Source organism: Citrus clementina, unplaced genomic scaffold (genome assembly GCF_000493195.1).
Source record: "Citrus clementina cultivar Clemenules unplaced genomic scaffold, Citrus_clementina_v1.0 scaffold_3, whole genome shotgun sequence".
Lineage (NCBI taxonomy): Eukaryota > Viridiplantae > Streptophyta > Magnoliopsida > Sapindales > Rutaceae > Citrus > Citrus x clementina.
In genome coordinates, this window is record NW_006262339.1 from 20,017,678 (window position 1) to 20,042,862 (window position 25,185).

The 25,185-nt window shown below is 33.9% G+C and overlaps 1 protein-coding gene across 1 annotated transcript; it reads left to right on the forward strand.

Annotated features, from left to right (window-relative positions):
* The first annotated feature begins 7,853 nt into the window (after positions 1–7,853).
* LOC18048367 (GDSL esterase/lipase At1g71691) lies at positions 7,854–10,438 on the forward strand. Its single transcript, XM_006441537.2, has 5 exons — positions 7,854–8,154; positions 8,953–9,074; positions 9,198–9,437; positions 9,559–9,808; positions 10,155–10,438. The coding sequence occupies exons 1-5, from the start codon at positions 7,854–7,856 to the stop codon at positions 10,373–10,375; spliced, it is 1,134 nt and encodes a 377-aa protein (XP_006441600.2). The 3' UTR covers positions 10,376–10,438.
* Positions 10,439–25,185: the final 14,747 nt, after the last annotated feature.

The following is a 25,185-nucleotide window of genomic DNA, read 5'->3' on the forward strand; positions in this document are numbered from 1 at the left end:
ATTTAAAAGATCAAACATTTCAAATGAGATCCTATTATCAAACAAGAGGAATTCTAAAATATATCGGAGGTATTATGTCAGTTACACAATAAGTCAATAATATTATGGAATGTGTGCATTTATTTGAAAAATTACCATGCAAGTGGTAGTTATATTAAATCCAATTACACACGTCACATATACATTGATTAGTTGTATTACCCTGATTTATTCTAAACTTTATCGTCAAACAGAGAGCTTTTAGTTGAAATGAGGAACTATAATTATTTCCTGACATAAGTTTTTCCTTTGATTATAATATATTAACATTTCATGTGAGGAAATATTAGTTTAACATTTTTTTTCCTATTATAACATGTTCTAAAAAAGGATTATAATTCTTAATTAGTTTTTTTTCTCATCTAGTCTTTTTTGCCATGCAAAATTGGATTGGATTAATTATTAGAATAAGACTGAATTAGATTACTTGGATAAAGTCGGATTATATTATACTGTCTTATGTTTGGTGTAGTACGAGATTGAACTATGTTAAATTATATTTCAATGATATAAATAGCATTTAAGTTGATATTTGAATATGAACATCAATTATTCATGAAATTTTATAACAATAAGGAAACAAATTTAAAAAGCAATTAATTAAAAAATTAAGTATATTGTAAATAAGTTATTAGGTAGTCATAATATAATCAACAAATGAAAAAGAAATAAAAATTTTAAATATTTAATTAATTTTTATCAAATATTTAAAAAAATTATATAAAATCAATTAATTCTGGTATTTTTAATTTTCATGATTATTTTTTAAATTATATTAGTGATTATTAAATTTTATACAATCACTAATGCAATAAGTTATTAAATGGTTAATTTATAAATTATTAAATATACAAGTAATGAAAATTTAATCTCAAGAGTTATTAGAAGTAAAATTGTCAATTTAATTAGATCATATATAATAAATAAAAATCTTAAGTAAATCAAATAAAAATCTTAAGTAAATCATAAATAAAAATTAATTGATTAATTAATATTAACAGATAATTTTTCTTTAATTTTATCCAACTAAACAAATATGTAAATTAGGATTACTAATCCGATGATTTTAGGATTAAATTCAAATTTAGTCTCCTTTAATTCAATTCAAATAAATTTATCAAATATAAAATAAATATTTAATTTTAGAATTAGTGCAATTCAATACTTAATCCTACATCCAAACATGGTCTCAGTTGTCATAAAGGTAACTTAGAAAGAGTCGTAACCGAAAACATTTATAAAGCCATTTTTTCTTTTAATTTTCAGGTTCATATATATATATATATATATATATATATATAATCTTTCTGCCAATGAAGCGCCTGCCAATCAGAGAAGTTAATTTTTTAATATATTTTTCGACGCCGGCCCCGCCCCTGATCTTATAGCTTTGACTCCAGATGAATGAGGCTTTTCATTCATGTTATTCTTTGAAAGATCGTGATTCCAAAGGCTGCTGACAAAAGAAGATTCTTGAGGCTGCCAATCATGGCCATCGCTGCATAAATATATATATATTAAATCAAACAGGAGTGCGGTTACTTTATACGTACAACTTGGGTTCTTGCCTTGCTGCCGTCATGGAGAATTAATGCCACTGGTCAACGGTGAATCAATGGCCATCGGGCACCAAATTCATGACCAATCAATGGCCAACAAGCACCAAATTAATGCCAAGCACACCAACAACCACCGATTAAATGGCAAGTTTAGTGTTTTAAAGTTTAGAATATGGAGAAGGACTTGCTACTGTATCCAGGTATTAAATCATCAAAAACCAATTTGGTTTGGACTCTTCAATTTCAATTTGACTTCTACACCAACACCACACAACAACTCAACAACCGAATCACTCGTCCTAATAGCATAGCAATCCAGTCGTCGGTTGCCCGCACGTGAGAGACTATTTTCTTATTCGTGCTCGGAATTGTTGAATTAATTTTACAATTCTCTTGTACCAATTTTCATCATATATGCTCCCTCAAGAAGTGAAGATCGATGTCGGAATCACTTTAATTTAGTTTCAATTACATGATGTTTGGGATCTTCTTATACCAATTTCGGTCTACAATTGCCTCAAGTATCTATGTCCGTCAAATCTTATTTGTATTAAAGCAACCGCTTAAACCGTTAACCTGTTTGATTTAAAAAACAAATATTTGGAGCTGTTAGATTGAACTCGTGTAAATTAGGATTACTAATCCGATAATTTTAAAATTAAATTCAAATTTAGTTTCCTTTAATTCAATTCAAGTAAATTTATTAAATATGAAATAAATATTTAATCTTAAAATTAATCCAATTGGATACTTAATCCTGACATCCAGACAAGGCCTTATTTGCCTTAAAGGCAACTTAAAAAGAGGTGTGACCAAAAACGTTTATAAAGCCATTTTGTTTTTCGGGTTCATATATATATATATATATATATATATATAATCTTTATGCCAATGAAGCGCCCATCAATCAGCGAAGTTAATTTTTTTTTAATTTCTTTTTCGACTGTGATTCCGGAGGCTGCTGTCAAGACAAGATTCCAGAGGATGCTGATAAGACAAATTCAAATTGACCTTTTTAATAATTATTATCTTTTCTAAGGTTTAAAATTTTATGTGTAACGTACAGCTAATGTGATGTAAGTTTTACCTGATGTATGAGTTGATGAACCATCATGGTGAAATCAAAATACAAAAATAATAGAGGTCAATAACGGCATTCAAAAGAAAAGAAAAATTAAAACACAAAGAAAATAAGGCCGTTGGATTCGTTTTTTCAATTTTTTTTCTGAATATTAATACGTTACAATGAAAGAACTTGCTAATATTTTCCATATTGATCAGGATAAAAAGATTGTTGATACAATCATACGTCAATTTTGTAATATTATAGTACAATTCAAAAGTTTTATTTTATTTTAAAATATATTTATCCTACATATTTATAAAAGATATTGTAAAAGAATTAAATTAATTAAGATTAAATCTTCCTGCAATCATACTTGTTCAAGCTTCAAGTGTTCTCTACATTCACTAAATTTTATAAAAGTATCTTCTTACTTTTTCTACTCTATAGCCTTTCTCTTGTGATGGAAAATAAATTCTTAACAAGCATAGACTTGGATAGGCTAGAAACCCTTTTTATAACAATATTTCATAACTTAGAAGACTTTACACTTCCTCCATCAAAGAAGTGAATTTAATAACCTTTAGCACTTCGATTATGAAAATGATTAGTAAACTATAATGCTATCCCTTGAAATAAATAAGTAGGTTATTAATATAAGTTTATCTATTTATTTAAAAAAAATCACTTATCATGTGGACTATATAATGAAACTTTGTGGAGATATATCTACCCACATTTAACTATATAATGAGATATGAAATTAGAGGTCCAAGGAGTAGTACTCAAATCTACAACCTCAAAAGTTGAGGTCGTGGCAGGCAAAAGAAAAAGGAGAACCACGTGTTGCTGGAAAAGGAACTTACATGAGTAACTGCAAATTAAGCAAACACTAAATTTTTCCCTCTTTATATGATAAAATCGGAATGTGTATAAAAAATAAACAAGCAAAAAATAAAACCAACACAATTGAAAACAATAAATCAACCATAAGAGATACAAATTATTTTATGTGGAAAACTCAAATCGAGAAAAAACCACAGGACCATACAGGGGCGGATGCATCATAAGACCAGTGGGGACTTGAGCCCCCACTAGGCAAAAAAAAAATTCTAAAATTGAAAGAGAAAAATATTTTCGTTTTCTAATTAACCCCCATTAATTTATTAAAATAGTCACTATAAATTATAAAACCCTATAAAATTTAAACTTTAACTTTTAAAAATTATAAAAACTTATATTTTAATTAAAAATAATAATAGCCCACCACCCAAAATATTTTATATTCTTAAAAATAGGATTAATTCTTCAAGTTTCTATAATAATAGTAGAGCGAACGTTTTCAGTAATGAAACTCATGAAGAATCATCTTTGGAATCGGATGGGATAAATGATAGTTTTGTTGTTTATATAGAAAACAATAAATTTAATAATATTGATAATGAGTTTATTGCATAACATTTTTAAAATATGAAAATGCATAGAGAATAATTATAAATGTATTAGCAAATAATTTATATATTCAAAATTTTAGTTTTTCATATTTTACTACTATCTAATTTAGCCCCCAGTAAATTATTTTTCTAGATCCGCCACTGGGACCATAGTCCAATATAACCTTCCATTATATTAATAATGGGATTACTACACAAATTCTTCTCTAAATAATACTAGAGGCAAACAATATCAAGAATCTCAACAATCTTGCTCATAGTAATAGTCTAATATTTTTCATTCTAACAAGTGGGTATCTTAGATAACAACCAATGAGAGAATGAAATAAAAATCAAGACCAGTAAGAATGTAGAGGGCGATGCCAGAAATTGCCTTCCAAATTTGGGAGATTAAGTTTGCCTTTCGATCGTCCATTCAAAGATTAAAATCCTTACCCCCAAATTGAGTTGGCCATTGTCTTCTTTTTCTCTCTCATCTTTTCTATGTTTTTAAGGCTGCTGCTTCACTTGTCTACTTTTTCTTTTATAGCCAGGTGATTTTCAAAGCCAAATTTGATGGCAATTTTCAATTAGCCATAACATATTTCCTTTAATTTCTTAAACACCCAAACTAATGGAAACTTTGGTTTGGGCCACCCAAATGAGATGGATTCAACAAATCTTCCCATCAGATCATATGGGGGGCACTACCAAGCCCGTTCTCTACTTACAGTCTTTCAGCTTCTCCTTGGGCAACGACTTTGTCATCATATCTGACACATTCTTCATGAATATAGTCAGGCTACAACTATTTCTTTTCAAGCACGTCTTGTATTCATTGATATCTCACCTTATATGCTTGAATTTCGAATGGTATGTTAAATTCATTGCCAAGTGAGAGCACTTTGATTATCACAGTACACGACATAGCTATTTTGTTTCACATCCAGCTCTTGTAAGAAATTCTTCACCACAAAGGGTTTTAGTGATTGCAATATACTCTGCTTCTATGGTGGGGACAACAACACGAAGTTTGAAATCCTCTTAGACTACCCCCTGCAAAGGTAAGCAAATATCCTGATAGGAATTTTCTAGGATCAACATCTCTTGCCATATATGTTGTACACTTATAACACAACTTGTCACCATTAAAACATAAACATGTCTTGGAAGTGTTCTTTGCCTGTACTATAAAGAAACTGACTGAGTACACCGACTGCATGGGCAATATTTGGTACAAGCCATGGCGTACATCAGTCTGCAAAGTGTTGAAGCATAAAATAGTCCTTTCATCTGCTGCTTCTCTTTCTCGCTTGTAGGAAAATGCTTGGAACTAAACCTAAAATGGCCCGCAAGTGGAGAACAAACATATTTTGCCTTGCTCATGTTAATTCTTTCAAGAGCACTTTCAATAAATGCTTCTTGAGATAACCATAACTTGCCAATTTTTCTGTCATAGGAAATCGTCATGCCAAGAATGTATTTGTCGATCCTTGGTCTTTTATTATAAATGACTTGCTAAGCTTTTTCTTTAGATTATCAATCTTACTAGCATCATGGTCAACAATCAACATATCATCCACATAAAGCAAAAGAATGATAAAATTATTATCACCAAGCTTCTTTACAAAAAGACAATGGTCAGACATAATCTTGCTAAAACCATGATTCTCAATAAAAAAATCAAACTTTTTGTAATATAGTCTTGGTGCCTATTTCAGTCAATACAAACTTTTCTTCAACTTGCATACACTTTCTTTGTTGCCTTTAACATTGAATCATTCAGATTGCTCCATGAATATCTCCTCCTTTTAAGTCACCATGCAAGAAACGCATTCTCATATCCTAGAGACTTTCTATCCATCAACATCCAAGATTTATCCATATTTAGACTATTAACTTTCCTACAAATGCATCACATTTCATTTGTTCAGTTTTATTAATATTGGAGTTTGATATTGTTTCCAACTATAAGAACAACTATTAAAGTTACAAAATCAACAAGAAAACAGCAGTTAAAATACAATAAAAAATAACACTTAACAGCAAGAGAAAACCTATATCTTCATCATGACTAATTATAACACTAATATTATAAGCCATATACCATAAATCATGGAAAGAGCAAATAATATAATTTTCAAAAAATAGAGAAATAGAAAAAAATAGAAGTACCTTTTGCTATTCGTTCCAAGAATCGCGGAGCAGGTAACAACTTAAGAGACTAAATCACGACTAAAAATAGAGAAGAATAGAAGCAAGACTTGTTTTTAGATTTCTACTGAAAAAGACAAAATTATTGAAATAAAACTTGTCCACGACAATAAACTAGCTAGCTATTGAAATGATTTAAACAATCCATAAATAAAGTATTAAATTAAGTATGCAAATGTCACATGTAGCAAAACAACATATGCAATATGATGAAATTTCAACAGCAAAATTGGGTGTTAAAACCGTTAAATAAAATCCATTTTTCCATTAGAGAAATCTAAATTTTGAGAATTTTGGTTTAGCTTGCTTTGGTCAAACTCAGTCACTCTGCACAGTGACAAAGAAAAAGAAGCAGTTGAAACAAAATGAGAGTGACATTGCATAGACTTGATAGTGAAATGTCATTTTCTTGATGCTAATTTATTCCGTTTCTATTTGGAATGATTGATACAAGCGGAAAGGTGTTAAAGAATTGCTTAAAATACTTTATAGGGGCAAAGAGCAATTGCAGCAGTTTAGCCATGTCAATAAGTAAGAACTTGACCAGTATGTAAAGTTCACAAAGTAGCTAGAAGAACTCCCGAGAAGGCATTAGTAGAATGTAGCCACTATAAAAATTTCCACAAACAAATTAATTTATAAAAAAGCAGTGGATAAGGAGTTAAGCATACATTAATTTGTTTTTGGAACATACAGCGAAATTTCCATATTGGCTACTATTCCACTAATGGTTTCTTTCCACAATTCCCAATATTAAGATCTATTGAAAACTAAGCATACATTAAATTGCTTGTGGAAATTTACATAAGTCAATATAACAGCAGTTGAACTGGATGCAGTTTGGGTGGAGAAAAATAGTTTCTGTTCCTAATTCCCATTATTATGTTCTATTGAAAATTAAACATACATTAATTTGTTTCTGGAAATTTACATAAGTCAATATAATAGTAGCTGAACTGGATGCAGTTTGGGTGGAGAAGTAGTGAGCGCTGGTTTTGGTGGAGATGTTGGAATTAAAGAGGTACTAAATAACTACAACTTTAAATCAAAAGAAAGGTTTGTGCTAATATTTGCCATGCATAACTTCAACTTTAAATCAAACTAATGCTTACAAATGGCATGCATCCATATCCACCACGTCGCATACTACATCACTCTTATAAATCTTTCTAATGGAGAAAGCAACACGACATTATTCGCATTTTTGTCCCTTTCTTAATCTACTATATTTTGTAAGGTGCTGGATATTTTTCTGTTGAAAGTCCTATCACATCGATTAGCGCCTTTAAAATTATGTTCTCGCTATTGTTGATATCAATTATCACATTGCACACCTTATCTTTGATGGTGCCACGTGTTCTGAAATCTTACTGCACTAATTATCCTCTTCAAATCTTGGTGCTAATAAAATCTTCTACATAGTGTAATTCAACATCTCTCCTTCATGTACCTCTAACTCTAAAGCTTCTTCATCATCCTCATCCTCAACATTATTCATCTCTGCTTAGCCATAGCGTTTATTTTCTCTCTTTCAAATATCAAATAATGGTTAATATTTTCTTCAGGATTATCTTTTCTTTCTTGCTTGTGATGCTGCTGCTGCTGCTGCTCATGAATGATAAAGTGGCGCTAGGGCAAGATGGGGATCCCGTGGGATCAACACAAGGAGGAGGAGGAAGAGAAATGGTGCCTGCCTTGTTCATTTTTGGAGATTCACTTATCGATAATGGCAACAATAACAATCTTCCTTCTTTTGCCAAAGCAAATTATTACCCCTATGGTATCGATTTCAATGGTGGCCCAACTGGCCGCTTTTCTAGCGGCTACACCATGGTCGATGAAATTGGTAACTCTCTTTATCTATGCATTTGATTTATATTTTTATAATTTTTTTTCCTTTTCAAAATCCTGAAGGTACATGAAAATTTATATACACCATGATTGCATGCAATGCAGGGTATTTTAATTGCTGATCTGACAAATTATTATGATTACTTCTTTGCTAGCTAAAAAAAAGCATAAAACAGATGTCATTTTTAGATTTTTCTCCTTTGTAAATTTGTGTCACACTCTTGAGCATAGTTAGAAATATCTGTGAAGTGAGTTTCATAGTCATGGCTTCAATGACACAAATCCAAATTCATTACAATTAATTAATTGATTTCCTACTTCTATCCCTTTTAAAAAAAATAACAAAATAAAAGTACTTGTTTAGTTATCTATTTGGGGAGGGGGGGGGGGGGGGGGAAGGAAAGACTATTGCCGTTTATTGCTCTGCCCCTACCTCTATATGTCTCTTTGGGAGGGCTCGCACTGTCCCATAATATTTATTTCTAAACAATCACAGTCATTATCTTAAATCAATAAAAATAACAGAATTTTTTCTTTTATTTTTTACATTTATTATATCTACACCCACTTATACCTAACTTGTATTAATCCGCAAGTACGATCTGTTTGGGGATAAATTCACCATATCTGGTAGGCATGTCTTATTAATGGCTAAAAGCTTCCATATGCATAACCTCTTTAAATTGTGTCCCCTTTCAAAGAAAATTTTCTTTTTTGTCCATTAGCTTTTATTTACTCTTCACAAATATTTTTAATGTCATATTAACCAAATCTTGTAAATTCATCCATTCAGCTGAACTACTGGGACTTCCTCTGATTCCTGCATACTCTGAGGCTTCCGGTGCACAAGTGCTTCACGGAGTCAACTATGCTTCTGCTGCTGCTGGAATCCTCGACATCACCGGAAGAAACTTCGTAAGGACTCATATATCTAATTCAAACGAACCAGGATTCCCTTTTGATCTGAATTTTAATTAGAGGATTCTATATCTAACACGAGATCCGATCATTAGTAGAAAATGTTTGCTGCATGGTCAGGTAGGTCGCATACCGTTTGATCAACAAATAAGGAATTTTCAGAACACACTTGATCAGGTCACTGATAATCTCGGAGCAAGTGATGTATCAAATGCAATTGCAAGATGTATATTTTTTGTAGGAATGGGCAGCAATGACTACCTAAACAATTATCTCATGCCCAATTACAATACCAAAAATCAATACAATGCTCAGCAATATGCTGATCTTTTGGTTTCAGAATACTCAAGACAACTCACAGTAAGATTCAATTTCACTATATTTACATTTTTTACCATATGCATGCATTTTAGTTACTTTTTTTTTTAGCTTGTAAACATATTTATATAACTTGTATTAAGTATTGATTGAAAATCTACAGACCCTTTACAATTTGGGAGCAAGGAAATTTGTGTTGGCCGGATTAGGAAGAATCGGATGTATTCCAAGAATTTTGGCTCAAAATCAAATGGATCGCTGTTCAGAAGAAGTGAATCAACTTGTTATGCCTTTTAATGCAAATGTGAAGACTGTGATTAACAATCTTAATGCCAATCTTCCTGGTGCAAGATTCACCTTCATTGACATTGCCCGCATGTTTGAAGATCTCCTCACCAATTATAGATCATACGGTATGCAATTTTCCCACTAAACATATCGTATTGTAGTTAGATATGATGTGTGCTGTCTAGCCTAAAATCTTTTATTTTAAAATGTGCGGACACTGACAAAAGATAATAAAGATTTCGTCCTCATATTTTAAAATCAAGGAACAATTTACAGTGGCTGAACTAGGATTTTGATTTGACAAGCACGGCCTAGAGGTGGAAATAACGGAGAAATTATCGTCTTGCTGTGCTACAATAAAAGCAAGACATTTTAAAATTAAATTAAAATAGGTGCATAAAATAAACAAAATTTTACTTAATAGAATAATGTTTATGATCACTTTTTTTTTTATCCCAAATAATTCTACAGGATTCAGTGTAATAGATCGAGGGTGCTGTGGCATTGGACGAAACGGAGGCCAAATTACATGTCTTCCATTCCAAACACCATGTGCAAATCGAGAACAATACGTTTTCTGGGATGCATTTCACCCAACAGAAGCTGTGAACATTATGTTTGGAAGAAAAGCTTTCTATGGTGACCAGAGCGTTGTTTATCCCATGAACATCCAGCAGCTTGCCAGTCTTTAAACTTAGAAATTAAAGGGACATATATGTTATTGTAATGTTTCTTGCTTGCTTAATTGCTTTGCATAATTGTTGGGATTATATGCTCTTTTAAAGCATATTAATTTATTTTCTAATTAATAAAATATTTGAGATATTTTCAATTGCATAAATATTTTGAATAAGGTCCGTTTAATCATATTATATGTATTTATGTAATCATCATATGGATTCACAGAAGATATAAATACAAGTTATCTTATGATTAAATAAATTAAGTTCGCAGTTGATAAATAGAGTTGGGCGCTCTATTTATGTTTAGACTGTAGTTAATTCATTGAATGATTTGCCTTAATCATATATCAATTTACTGATGTAGTTTGACTACATTGAGCTGGATGACATATAAGATTTAATTAACCTTGAAATGACTGTTAGACTTATTAAATCTCATAGGCATTGATTTTACTGTAATCTTAATCTTGAGTTAGTTATGATTTCATGATTGTAATTGTTATTCCATTTGAGTTACCAATGGGCACGACACACAATTGTGGTCAAGATTACCCGGTATCTTGGTGGGAGCAATTATGAGTATTGGAGTTATAGATTAACAATATAGAATTTGTACGACGCATCTGTTGATGGGTTTTCAGCACTTGATCATAGAATTCTCTGGTCAGAGTGTGTCAACATATTTAGTATGTTGAAAATGATCATTAGAGAAAACCAGTAAGTATCAAAGAATAAGATGTAATTAAATTGATTGAACAATTGAGATATCGATTTAATTAACGATGTGGTCCAAAGGATTGAGCAGTAAAGAAATCAGTTTGTCTTGGGACGAATTATTATTCGAACATACAATTATGGAGGTCAGTTCCAATCTTATAGTGGAGTAGAGTTGGAATTAAATGATTAGGCTTATTTAATTACAGACTTAATTGTTGTAGCCACTATTGTATATTCCCAAACGATCCCCGGGTTAGCTTATTTAATTGACTGGATCGCTACTGGATTAGTAAGTAAGATAACTAGCTATTTAGGTTAAAAGCCTAAATATATTATTTAGTGGGAGGCTCCATTAATATGCTTGAGTGTAAGGGGCCTTGTGTTATTTTACAAGGTGGACTCCTATAACACAAGAACAAGTAACGTGACTTTTGTTTTAATTATTTTTTAATTTAAATCACATGGGATTTAATAGAATTAATAAATAAATAAATATGGAGCCTAGGGTTTCCACTAAATAGAGATATAAAAAAACTTATTTTCTTTAAAGAAAATAGACAGAGGCCACATTATACAAATCAGAGAAAAAGATTTTCTCTCTAATTTTGAGAGAAAAATGTTCTCGTGCTAGTTGCTTTAGTGGTGATAAAGGCGCTCACACATCAAGTGTAGATCAAACTTGAGTCATAGTCTGGAAGATTATTTGGTGGCGGATCGTGATCTAACATGAGTAGTGGTGACAGATCGTGGTCTGGGAGCCTAAATCACTTTAGTGAAAAAAAAAAAAGATTGTTCATCTTCTCAAATTTTCAAGGTACGATTTCTAGATTACAAATTTTTATATATTGTATGAGATCGATCCTAAAAGTTTTTTTTAAAAAAAAAAAACTGATTTTTTCCACAACAATAATTAGCCACCGGTGTCTCGTCTGTCCATGTGAGTTTTTACTTGTTTAATTTGCTTGTGGGAAGTTTATGTAATCAAAGAACAAGTTGTGATTGTGTTTTGTTGCGTTGCTAGTGGTTCAGTAATTGGGACTACTTTGATTATGTTTTGGCAATAGATTTTGCTAGTTTACTAGTGCTTCAGTAGGATTTTTCTTTTTTTTAATTATTAACTTATGCATCTATTGAAATCTGAACTCAAAACTTAAGCCCCAAAGAAATTGCTTGTTACCGTTGGAATTAGACTTGACTTTCGTAGTTTATTAATCAACTTGCTTGCTAGGTAGGCTTGCATATGATATGGTTTGCTATCTTATGGGTGGTGATGTTTCCCTTGCAATACCCCTCGCATCTGTGTAAGGACATCCATCTAATTTTGTTGATATTTTTGGAAGTTAAACTTTCATCCTTAATTTGAATGATTAAAAGATAATATATAATTTTAGCCGCGGTTGATTCAAAAAGGGTAGATTTAAAAGAGAGATTGATTCAAAAAGATTAAATTAAACGTTCAAAAAAATTTATAAAAAATGCAAGATATCCGCAAACTGTCTAAAATACTATCCTTTAATCAATAATATTTTAAATAAGGAGATTATGGGTGGACCAAAAATCCATGTACCAAGCCCAAGCAAACGCGCAGATTTAACAACCAGTTTGGACGTTACCAAATTATTTATAGGTTTGGGTTCGGTTACAAAAACTCAACCACAAAAATAAATTTATGTTCACTTAAATTTCTACAAAAATCTTCTAAAACCCCTTTATAATTGTCTCCTTCTTTAAAATTACCGTCTAGGACAAAATTATATCTCATTAAACCCACCGTAAACAATTCTTTCACGGACAATTTTTCTCCTGTACGTATGTACTTCTGTTATCTTAGAGTTTATACGAAAATTATTGAAACCTCAAAATACAACTACAGAAAAATCTCAAAAGCCGGTAACAACCCTGTTAAAAATCAAAATAATGATCATGTTAGAAGACCATTCCCTGTCAAATTCCATTGAAAATTGAGTGCATATATGACCTAGGCAAAATAGAGAAAAAAAAAAAATCAGTTTCAGCTTTAAAATTGTTGTAAACTGGGTAGTCAGAGGAGTGCCAATAGTCCAACTCAGTTCAAATTCATTTAGATCTGAGATGAAGAAATAAACACCACAAAATAAACTTAAATGTTGAAAACTAATTCTAACCCAACCTGAATAGATTTTTATTGGAAGTTTTTGGTTTAAGTTACTCAATAGTTTTAGAGTGGAGCTTCTAACATCCCATTAAAACTCATAAGAAACACTACTTATTCATTTTTATATCTCTTTTTTTATGAAATTACAAAAAAAGTCCATAAAATTACAATAGAGTTTTAATTAAACTTCACTATCATTTTAGACATACTTTTTCATAATAAAATATTATTATTAAGTAATTTATTTCCTCATTATCTCAAAATTATTTTTGACTTTATCAAACAAATAAGGTTAAAAAAATAGTTAGGGGTTTATGATTTATAAAGACATTTTAGTTTAATTAAATTCGTAATTTTTTTCTTTCGGTAATTTCGAAGAATATTAAAGGGGTGTGAAAAACAGTACTCATAATTGAATTAGATCAAAACTTTCTCAACCCAAATACGTTTGGATTTGATTGGGTTAATCCCAACATTCACTCACCCCTAAAATGGCTTTATATATAGCCATTATTATGAAAAATATAATCATAGCGTCAACTCTTAAGTAAACTTTTCGGTTGAGAGAGGCGTAGATCACTCAACATGTATTAGTAGTCAAAATTAGAAGAGGAACTTTATCTAGATTACTACATTTACCAAATAATTGTTATAAGTGAATATGAAATAGTTCACTCAAAGCAAGGATAAATGGATGAAAGTACTACACATTTTATTCACAATGAGGTTGCCTTTTATAGGCGTTACATGAACAAACTTAACGAAATAATAGCAGCCATTATTCAGCAAATACTGCAGCTACTTTCCAGTAACTATAGCCTAAAGACTAGGTAAACACAATCTTGCAAATAACATTACCAACAAACTTCCTAAAGACTAGGACCATAAAAGCAACTTATTGACACAAGGAAATTCCAACAATCCCTCCCTTAAACTAAATGTTATTAACATTCAGTTTAAACATTCTGCAGAATCTTCCTCAAATTGCAATTTGCAAACTCCAAGTGACTTTCCCAGCTTCAAAAAACTAGCCAATTTGAGGGGTTTAGTAAAGATGTCAGCAACTTGGTCTTCACTCCTGCAATAAACAAGATCAATGACTTCATTTTTTGTCAAGTCTCGCAAGAAATGGTATCTCACATCTATGTGCTTTCATCTTCCATGTAGAACCGGATTCTTTGAAAGTTTAATTGTTGAACTATTATCACAGAAGATTTGTGTTGACTCTGGTTGCTTAAACTGAAGTTCATGAAGAATATTTCTCAGCCAAAGTGCTTGACATGCACAAGAAGCTGCTGCAACAAACTCAGCCTCAGTTGTTGACAAAGTAACTATCGGTTGCTTCTTAGATGACCATGAAATAGCTGCTGAACCAAACATAAATCATATCCAGATGTGCTTCTTCTGTCATCCAAATCTCCAGCATAATCACTGTCTGTAAAGCCATACCAATCTGATTTTTTACCCTTTTTGTAGAACAACCCAAATTCAGCAGTACCACGCAAGTATTGAAGAATTCTCTTTGCAGCTAAAAGATGATCCTCTCTTGGACACTCCATATATCTGCTGATGGAACTAACTGCATGCATTATATCAGGTCGAGTTGTTGTTAAGTACATCAAGCTTCCAACAATCTGTTTTTAAAGGGTTGATCACTTGACTCCTATTGTCCTTTGCCCCATTGGAAGTTCAGTCAACTCCCAAGTATTATTTTTTTCAATGGATGCAATTTCTTCGTCCATGGCTTTTAGCCATTTTTGTTCTTTGACAGCTTCTTTAAAAGTTGTAGGATCACATTCTGAAAACAAGGCAAAGTGTATGAGTGGATTCTCAAGAGTGTTAAATCATGTTACCTCATAATCTGACATCCATGCAGACCTTATTCTATCATGTTGAGAACGTGAATCTGTAGCTTCAACTTGTTCATCAAGTTCATTTGTTGCTGGTGGAGTTTCTGCTGAGACTCTATTTTGCGGCAGGTTAGGAGCAGAGACTGTTGAAGGCTGAAGTTGCTGTGAATTTTCTTCAATTTCACCATTGAAATCTGCTGGAATTTGCTGCCCAACAGAATTGCATCTCCACATCCATGTCTTCTCTTCATAAAAAATGACATCACGACTAATGACAATTTTCTTGATGATGGGATCATATAATTTGTAGGCCTTTGAATGATCACTAACACCAAGAAAAATGCACTTTACACCTTTGTCATCTAATTTTCTTCTGTTCTCATCTAGTACGTGGACATATGCTATAAATCCAAATACCCGAAAATGATCTACTGCCGGCTTACATCCACTCCATGCTTCTTCAGGAGTTATATTTTGAACAACTATTGTGGGGCTTCTGTTCAAAATATAAACACTCCAAACAACTGCTTCAGGCCAAAAACTTTTGGGAAGACCACTCCTCTGCAGAAGGCTTCGTACCATATTAAGAATTGTACGATTTTCCTCTCGCATACACCATTTTGCTGAGGTGTGTAGGCTGCTATCAATTGTCTTCTAATTCCATGATTTTCACAGAAGCTTCCAAATTCTTGAGAGTTGAACTCTCCACCACGATCAGTACGCAATATTTTAATTTGGCTGTCAGCTTCTCTTTCAACTAGTGCTTTAAACATTTGAAAGGCTGTGAAAGCTTCCGATTTTTCTTGCAAGAAATAAATCTAGGTTTTTTGACTAAAATCATCAATAAATGAGATAAAATATCATTTACCTCCATTTGATGTTGGCTTGATTGGCCCACATAAGTCAGAATGCACTAGCTCCAACACTTGCTTTGCCCTCCGGAGTTTTCCTTTTGGAAAATTATCTCGATGTTGCTTACTGACAATACACTCTTCGCAAAGCTGTGAAGGTTGCTCAAATTGTGGAAGGCCTACCACCATATTTTTCTACTGCAAGGTCTTCAATCCACCAAAGCTAAGATGCCCGTAACGAAAGTGCCATAACCATGCTGTATCTTTGAAATTTGCAGCAAAACATGAGTGTGCAGTATGGTGAAGATACAATGGAAACATTCTGTTTGTCGTCATTTCACTTGAGCAATTAAGCCCAATTTTTCATCGTGGATTCGGCAAACTCCTTCCTTGATAGAGATCTCATACCCTTTTTTCTTGTAACTGGTTGTAAAGATGAAAGAGTTGTTTGGTTGCAGAGAAAACAAACGAGAAAACAGAGAGAGAATTTGTATTTATCTTAAGCTCAAATAAGCTGAATTACAAGCATATATACATAATGCTGAATGGAATCTTATATACTCTGCATGTGAGTAATGTGTTTATTTGAGCTAACAACCATAACAGATTTAACTGACTGGACTGCCGCATCAGCACTAATAACAGATTCACTTAACTAACTAAACAGAAAGCTAAATGTAATTAACAATTCAAATATCTTAACACTGGCCAACACTGAGAAGGTTAGTTTTCAGTTCAGGAACGAATAAAACATTTGAGATAGAATGAGAACTTTCCTTGGTTTGGATTGCAGCCCTTCCTTTCCCCATGACAGAAATTGTAGAGTCATCACCAAATTTTACAGTATTTCGAAAAGTCTCATCCAAGTCAGAAAAAGTAGATTTATCCCCACAAATATGATTGCTACAACCGGTATCTAAGTACCATAGATTTTGGTGACTTTCCTCCTTTGTATGACATGCCATAAGAAGGGAAATTTCTTCTTCCTCCTTTTCTACAAAGTTAGATTTCTCGCCACGATTCTTATTTAAATTAGTACAGCACTCATTGTGGTAATGACCGTACTTCTGACAACGGAAGCATTTAACATTCGATTTGTCTTTAGACTTTGGTTTATGTCCTGTCGAATTCTGACCATCACAATCCTTTCCTTTTCCTTAAGAATCATCAACATTTTCTTCTTATTTATCCTACCCATTCTTGCCTTTCCAGCCTCCTTTACCCCCTCCAGTTGGTTTGAGATTTGCTGCTGCCTGTAATGCATGTTCTTCCTTATCCTGTCGGATTACTTTCTACTCATGGACTAGCAAAGTGCTTTCCAATTCATCAATCGAAATTTTGTCAATATCCATTGATTCCTCAATCGCACAAACAATATAGTTAAATTTTACCGTTAAAGATCGAAGAATCTTCTCAATTATGATAACATCCTCGAGCTGCTCGCCATGAATTCGTCTCTTATTTGCGATTGCCATTGTCCTTGCAAAGTATGCTAAGACCGACTCTCCCATCTTCATTCGTAGAGATTCAAATTCATATCGAAGTGTCTGGAGGTGTACCCGAGATAAAAAAGGAGGCTAGTAGTTTTCACAAGCAAAAGTTAAGAATCGATTTTATTTTTTTCAGGCTGTGGATTCATTGCTTTACAATTCTTTATATAGAACTAGGTTCTCATGTTTTAGTTACATCAAGACCTAGCATCTACGGCTATCAATTTCATCACAAGACATTACAAAAGTTGTTATAACAACCTGACACTGCAGTTTGTCTTCTTGTCTTCAGTTGCTCAGTCTTGTCTTTAGCAAGCTGTGATATCTTGCTCCTTCAGCTTGATTACCATCCAATCCTGACCTTTGATGCTTCTAGCCATCCAACGACTAATATTCAAACATCAGATGGCTTGCTTAATTCAAGAGATTCATGAGTTCCCGCCAATGCCTTCATTGAGGTATATTATCAAACAATTGTGCAGCAACCTCAGACACATTTATTTTAACTCCCCCTCTCAAGCTCAATCGTCTGCTAAGACATTGAGCTTGCTTCTTAGGTATTCGAAACTTCGATTAAGTAGTGCCTTGGTCATTATATCTGCAACTTGGTTCTTGCTTTCCACATACTTCAAATCAAACTCTCGGTTGCTGATTTTATTCCTCACGAAGTGAACATCTATTTCAATGTGTTTGGTTCTTCCATGAAAGACTGGATTTTCAGCAAGAGCTATTGCACTCTTGTTGTCACACCATAGTATTGGCCTCTTCTCCAACTTGATGTTCATCTCTGCAAGTAAGGATTGTAACCAAGTCAATTTAGCTGCTCCATTTGACAGTGATCTATATTCTGCTTCTGTGCTGGAGGTTGATACTACATTCTGCTTCTTTGAACTCCACGAGACTAGATTTCCTACCAAAAACATGCAATAACCACCTGTAGACTTTCTGTCATCTCTATCAGCTCCCCAATCGGCATCTGTGAAGGCTGAGATTTCCATTTTGTTTCCAGATGTGAAGTACAGACCATAATTTAGGGTGCCTTGAAGGTATCTCAAGATCCTTTTGCAGCCTTGCCAGTGTATCACTTTCCGTTCTTGCATGAATTGACTTAGTTTATTTACGCTGTAAGCAATGTCTGGTCGGGTGATGGTTGCATACTGCAAAGCTCCAATGACACTTCTGTAGAGAGTTTTGTCTTCAAAAAACTGTCCTCCCTCTTCTTCTTCAGTCTCCAAGGTGTACTTCACACTTGAACTTAATGGGGTTATGCTTTCTCTGCACCCTTTCATGTTTGTCTTCTCTAGAAGTTCTTGCACATATTTGCTTTGGCAAATATACATCCCTGCACGATCCCTTTTTACTTCAATTCCAAGAAAATAACTTAATGAGCCTAGCTCCTTCAACGCGAAACTCTCATTAAGCTTTTTAATCAGGTCATTGACAAGATCTTGGCTACTACCAGTTATGAGTATGTCATCTACATACACAAGTACGTATATAACTTTTCTATTATCCCTCCAATGAAACAGTGAGGTATCCGAGACTGAGTTCTTGTATCCCCAGCTAAGTAGGGCAGCTTTGAGCTTTTCATACCAAGCCCTTGGAGCTTGTTTCAGTCCATATAATGCTTTCTTTAGTCTATATACATAGTTTTCCTTTCCTTTCACTTTGAATCCTTCTGGTTGCTCCATGAACACGGTTTCATTTAGTTCTCCATTTAAAAAGGCATTGTTGACATCTACTTGTTTGATGTCCCAACCATAGATGACAGCCAAACTCAAGAGTACCTTGATTGTGGATGACTTGGCCACTGGACTGAAGGTTTCTGTGTAATCAACCCCCGCTGTTTGGTTATAGCCTTTTGCCACTAATCTCGCCTTGTGTCTCGCTACTGTCCCATATGGATTGTGCTTTACTTTGTAGACCCATTTTTTTCCGATGACCTTTGTACCCTCTTGAACTTTCACCAATTCCCAAGTGTTGTTTTCCAGTAGAGCTTTGTATTCATCCAACATAGCATTTCTCCATTTCACATTCTTGATAGCACTTGCTATATTTGTTGGTAACTCATACGAACTCCTTTGTGCAAGGTATATTTTAGGCTTGTAGATTCCATGTTTGGATCTGGTTACCATAAGGTGTGTGTTTAATGGTTCTAATGGTCGCTCAGGTTCTATATTGACTCTCTCTTGTTGATGGTTTGGCTCAGGTCGGCTCTCATCCAATTGTGTTTCTGTGTTTGGTTGATGTGTTTGGATCTGGTCTTCGTTTGGTGTTCTGATTTGATTTTCGAATGATGCTTGCATTGTATCTTGTGTGGAGTTATGTCCACCCTCTTTGGATTTTTTGTATGGATTGCTGTTTAATTGTGGAGTTGAGAAAGTGCCACAAGGAAGTAATAGAAGCTGCTGATAGTTAGGTTGACTACTTGTCCTGCTTTCACTTTTGTTAGTCTCAAAGTTCTTATCTATAACAAAAGGAAACTCATTCTCATTGAAAATCACATGTCTAGCTACATAAACTATGCCTGTGTTATCTAGACATTTGTATCCTTTGTGCTGTAAGCTATACCCTATAAACACACATTTAGTGGTGTGGTACTGAAGTTTATGTTGATTATAGGGTCTTAAATATGGAAAACAGGCACACCCAAAAGTTTTTAGGAAGGCATAATCAGGCTCATTGTTGTAAAGTTTTTTGTATGGACTGATATGACCTAGGGCCTGCGTAGGCATTCTATTGATAAGATATGCAGCAGTTTCAAAGGCGTTCCACCACAGTTTTAAGGGCATGTTTGCTTGTGCTAGCATGGTGAGTGCTGTTTCTACAATGTGCCTATGCTTCCTTTCAACTTGACCATTTTGTATTGACGTATATGGACAGGAATGTCGGAACATGATTCCATTGTTCCTAAGAAACTTGGTTAATGGTCTAAATTCTCCCCCCATATCAGTCTGTAGACACTTGATTTGTTTATTTAATGTTTTCTCTATTTGATTCTTGAAGTCAATGAAGGTTTGTGCTGTTTCTGCTTTGCTGGTTAAGGGGTAAATCCATGTGTATCTTGTGTGATTATCAACAATACTTAAGTAGTACCTGTAACATTTTCCTGAAATTATAGGTGCTGGACCCCAAAGATCTGCATGGATCAGTTCAGGGGGCTGCTTTGTCTGTGTTTGTGAGCTTTTAAGAGTCAATTTGTGATTTTTACCATATTGGCATGCAGTGCAGAAACTCAAAGATTTTTCTTTATTGAAATCAGATAAATTTTTACAACTTGAAATGATTTTCATAAGGGTCTGTTCACAAGGGTGACCAAACCTTCTGTGTAACAGGTGAAGTTGATTAATTGACTCACTACTATGCTTAGGACTTAAAGACTCATCAACACTTTCTGAGACAGAAGCCTCACTTATTGAAGCAAACAAAGACTCTGATTTGTAGACTCTATCAGCAGCACATCCCTTCCTTGGACTTACATATTCTTGACTTCCAACAATCTGAAACAGCCCTCCTATATCAATTCCTTGAAGAAGAACATTCTCCAATTTGTCCTTAACAACACAAGTTTCATCAGAAAATACAATTGTTAGTTTGTTATCTATTGTAAGGCTAGAGATACTTAGCAGGTTTTTGGTTATTTGTGGAACTACAAGTACCCTTTTAAGCACAAGATGTTCATATTTGTTACCAGCATATATAGGCAAAAGTATCGTTCCTGTGTGTGTGATTTTAAGCTTGTGTCCATTTCTCATTAAGAGAAAGGAGTTACCTTTGTACTCAGACCTTACACTGAGGTTGTTGAGGTCATTTGTGACATGATTAGTTGCTCCACTGTCTAAGTACCAGCCTGGTTCACTGCTTCCATCATTTGTTGCCAGAAAGGCTCCTCTTGGTTGACAATTCTGAGGCTTTGGTTCAAAGTCATCTTCTTTTCTGTACCAACACTCATCAGCTGTATGGCCCTCTTTGTGGCAGATTTGACAAAAAACTCCAGGCTTGAATACCGTCTTCTTTTCTCCATGTGGTCTCCCTCTTCCTTTTCCTTTATTTGGTCTTCCAGCACCATTGTTGAGAGGTCCAAAGTATTGATTTTGTGGACTAAGGTACTGGTTTGGTGGTTGGTTCCTTGGTCTCTCATTCCTCTTTTGGGTCCAGTTGTTCCTTCCTTGCCTTGAGGCCACATTTGCTTCGAAATTGTTGTCATGAGTTGCATTCTGCTCCAGTCTGGCTTCATGGTTCAACAACACAGAATACATTTCATCAAAGGTCAGTTCATGAAGTCTTGAAGTGAGGTTAACAACAACGGACTCAAAAGATTGGCCAAGACCAGTAAGCACATGAGAACAAAGATCTTCTTCTGAAACTGGCTTTCCTGCCATTTGCAACTCATTTGCCAAGTTTCTTACTTTTGTGCAAAACTCAGTGATAGTTTGTGTGTCTTTTCTTGCACCATGCAATTGCATTTTGAGAACTATGGATCTGGCTATTGATTGGGAGGCATAAAGCCTTTCCAGCACAGACCACAGTTCTTGTGAAGTTGTGCAATGTGTCACAGCAGTGATAATATTCTCTGATATTGTAGAAAGAAGCCAACTTAAGAGAAGTTGGTCTTGTCTACGCCAGAGTGCATATGCAGGGTTTGCAGATGCTATGAAGTTGTTTTCTGCATCAGCATCCACTAGGAACTTTTCTGGACATACAGATGTTCCATCAATGAAGTTTTCCAGGCCATTGCCACGGATAGCAGGCAAGACCTGGGCTTTCCATATAATGTAATTTCCTCTGTCAAGTTTCAAAGGGGCTGTGAAGGAAAAACTTATGGGTACATGCATATTTGTGTGTGAGGATGATGATTCAGTTTGTGTTTGGGTGGGTAAAGGACTTTGTGTTTGAGCTGGTGGTGTGTTGTTGATCACAGCTTCTAGGGTTGGCTCATTTGTTGCTTGATTATCCATTTCTGGATTTTTAAAGCTCTGATACCAAGATAAAAAAGGAGGCTAGTAGTTTTCACAAGCAAAAGTTAAGAATCGATTTTATTTTTTTCAGCCTGTGGATTCATTGCTTTACAATTCTTTATATAGAACTAGGTTCTCATGTTTTAGTTACATCAAGACCTAGCATCAACGGCTATCAATTTCATCACAAGACATTACAAAAGTTGTTATAACAACCTGACACTGCAGTTTGTCTTCTTGTCTTCAGTTGCTCAGTCTTGTCTTTAGCAAGTTGTGATATCTTGCTCCTTCAGCTTGATTACCATCCAATCTTGACCTTTGATGCTTCTAGCCATCCAACGACTAATATTCAAACATCAGATGGCTTGCTTAATTCAAGAGATTCATGAGTTCCCGCCAATGCCTTCATTGAGGTATATTATCAAACAATTGTGCAGCAACCTCAGACACATTTATTTTAACTACCCGCTTCGCCCTTGCTGTCCCTTGGTACTTCTTTTTCAAGGAATCCCAAATTTGTTTGGAGGAGTCTTTGTTAAGAATTGTTTCCAAGATTGAGCGATCAATAGCTTGGAATAAGTAATTCTTTGCCTTGAGATCCTTTAATCATTGCCCTTCAAGCTCTATTTTCTGAGCATCCGTCAAAACAACACCGGCTGGTGGTTCAGTTATTCCAATTGAAACAACTTGCCAATACTCCTTGGACCTTAAGAAATTCTCCATCAACATGCTCCAATGGTCATAGTGACCATCAAAGCGGGGAATTGCAGGTTGAACAAAATTCTCAGAAGCCATGAATTTCTACTGCTGCAACACGAGTGCAAAAAGAGCCAAGTAAGCTACTATTACTAACTCTGTCAATCCACTTTTCTAATTCAAGCTCTGATACCACTGTTATAAGTGAATATGAAATAGTTCACTCAAAGCAAGGATAAATGGATGAAAGTACTACACATTTTATTCACAATGAGGTTGCCTTTTATAGGCGTTACATGAACAAACTTAACAAAATAATAGCAGCCATTATTCAGCAAATACTGCAGCTACTTTCCAGTAACTATAGCCTAAAGACTAGGTAAACACAATCTTGCAAATAACATTACCAACAAACTTCCTAAAGACTAAGACCATAAAAGCAACTTATTCACACAAGGAAATTCCAACAATAATATTATAAAATGTAAAAGTTTTAATGGGGTGTATTAAACGGGGTGTACCCCATCACTATCTTAAGAATGGTGATTTTGATGATTTGATCCCTTATTATATCTCACAAGCCCCCCATTTTTTAGTTAATTCCATTAAAAATTTTAAACAAATTTTTATCTCTCAATATACCTTACCTAATCTCTAATTTACCTTTATTTTAATTTTTTTTCATACACCCATTGTATAAATTTTATAAAATCATTTCTTAAAAAAAAATCTCATAATGATTGTAATTTCTCAACTTTTTTTTAAGGTTTTATCCACCACTTAAGATTTGATAGTTCCACCAAGAATTGGAGCAAAGAACCATGCCGAGTCGACCCTGAATAACCTTAGTATCGTGCTAAGCCTATCAAGCCAAAGTTGAGTGAAGGAATACAAGAATTTGGCCAAGGTGTTTGACGTGATAAAGATACAGATTTTTTATTATTATAATTGATTTGGAGCTAAAAAGGGGATTCTCGATTTCCTTTTGTATGCATCCCAATCTTGTATTCAAGTTTATTTGTTCATGGACCAGAATGCATTGCATTTGGAAAGTGTTTGCAATTGTACAGTGATATTACTTGGACAGTAATTTGGCGTTGCAATGCATTTACAAAACGAATGAAAATTTGGAATCGCGATGGAAAATACTGTCAGGTATCTATCTGAGAATGAAAGCACTCGCTGTCAGTCTCTATGGGATTGCAGTATAAAATTTTACATTGTTCTTCAATATTTTGAATAGAATGTCTTACTTTGAATGGAATGGCGCAGTTTAAAAAATTAGAAGAAATTAGAGTTTAAGAAATTAGATTCGCTTAATTAGTTATTAATAGAAATTTTTATGTCGGTGCACTTAAAAATTATTTATTATTTTAAGTTATTTCACATGAGAATAAAATAGGTATTAACATAAAAGTTATTAGTGTGGGTTGATAAGATATAATAAGAGATTTAAACATCACCACTCTACTTATAGAGCAGCTCCAAAAACGATCTCATTGGTCGAAAAAGGCTTGACCCATTGAACGAGGACCCTTAAAATTTGATCCTAGCTTGACCCATACGACAGGCTGAACAGGTCGGTCCTTTACACAATCAAAACAAACTTGTGAGTAGGGGTGGGCAAATAACCCAATCTGATTCGACCAAAAAACTTGAGTTCAGATCGGATGTAGATGAATTTCTCAATCCAATTAGGTAGGAATCTATCCAAATCGATCCGAAATTACACACAATTAAAGAATATTATTTGAAATTTTTTATCCATTCCAAATATAATTCGGATTCAATTATAAGTCTGGATTGAGCTTGGATTACTTTTTTCCTAACTCGATTAACCGGAACTCGAACCCGATCCGAAACCGAATTTGCCGACCCCTACTTATTATCGTTTACACATTACATTTGTGACTATCATTTTTAAACTAAAATTTTCTCTTGATGCGAATAAGAAAAAAAAATACATAGAGTAAATTTCGTTTAAAAAATGAGGCACCATAGATGGACCGTACATATGGTACAGCTAGCTGAAATGGAAGTAGCCTTGTGAGTTGTGAGAGCTGCCTATTTTGGATTCAGGACGAAATATTTAAGAAGCAAGCAAGTAAATAAATCAAGAAAAT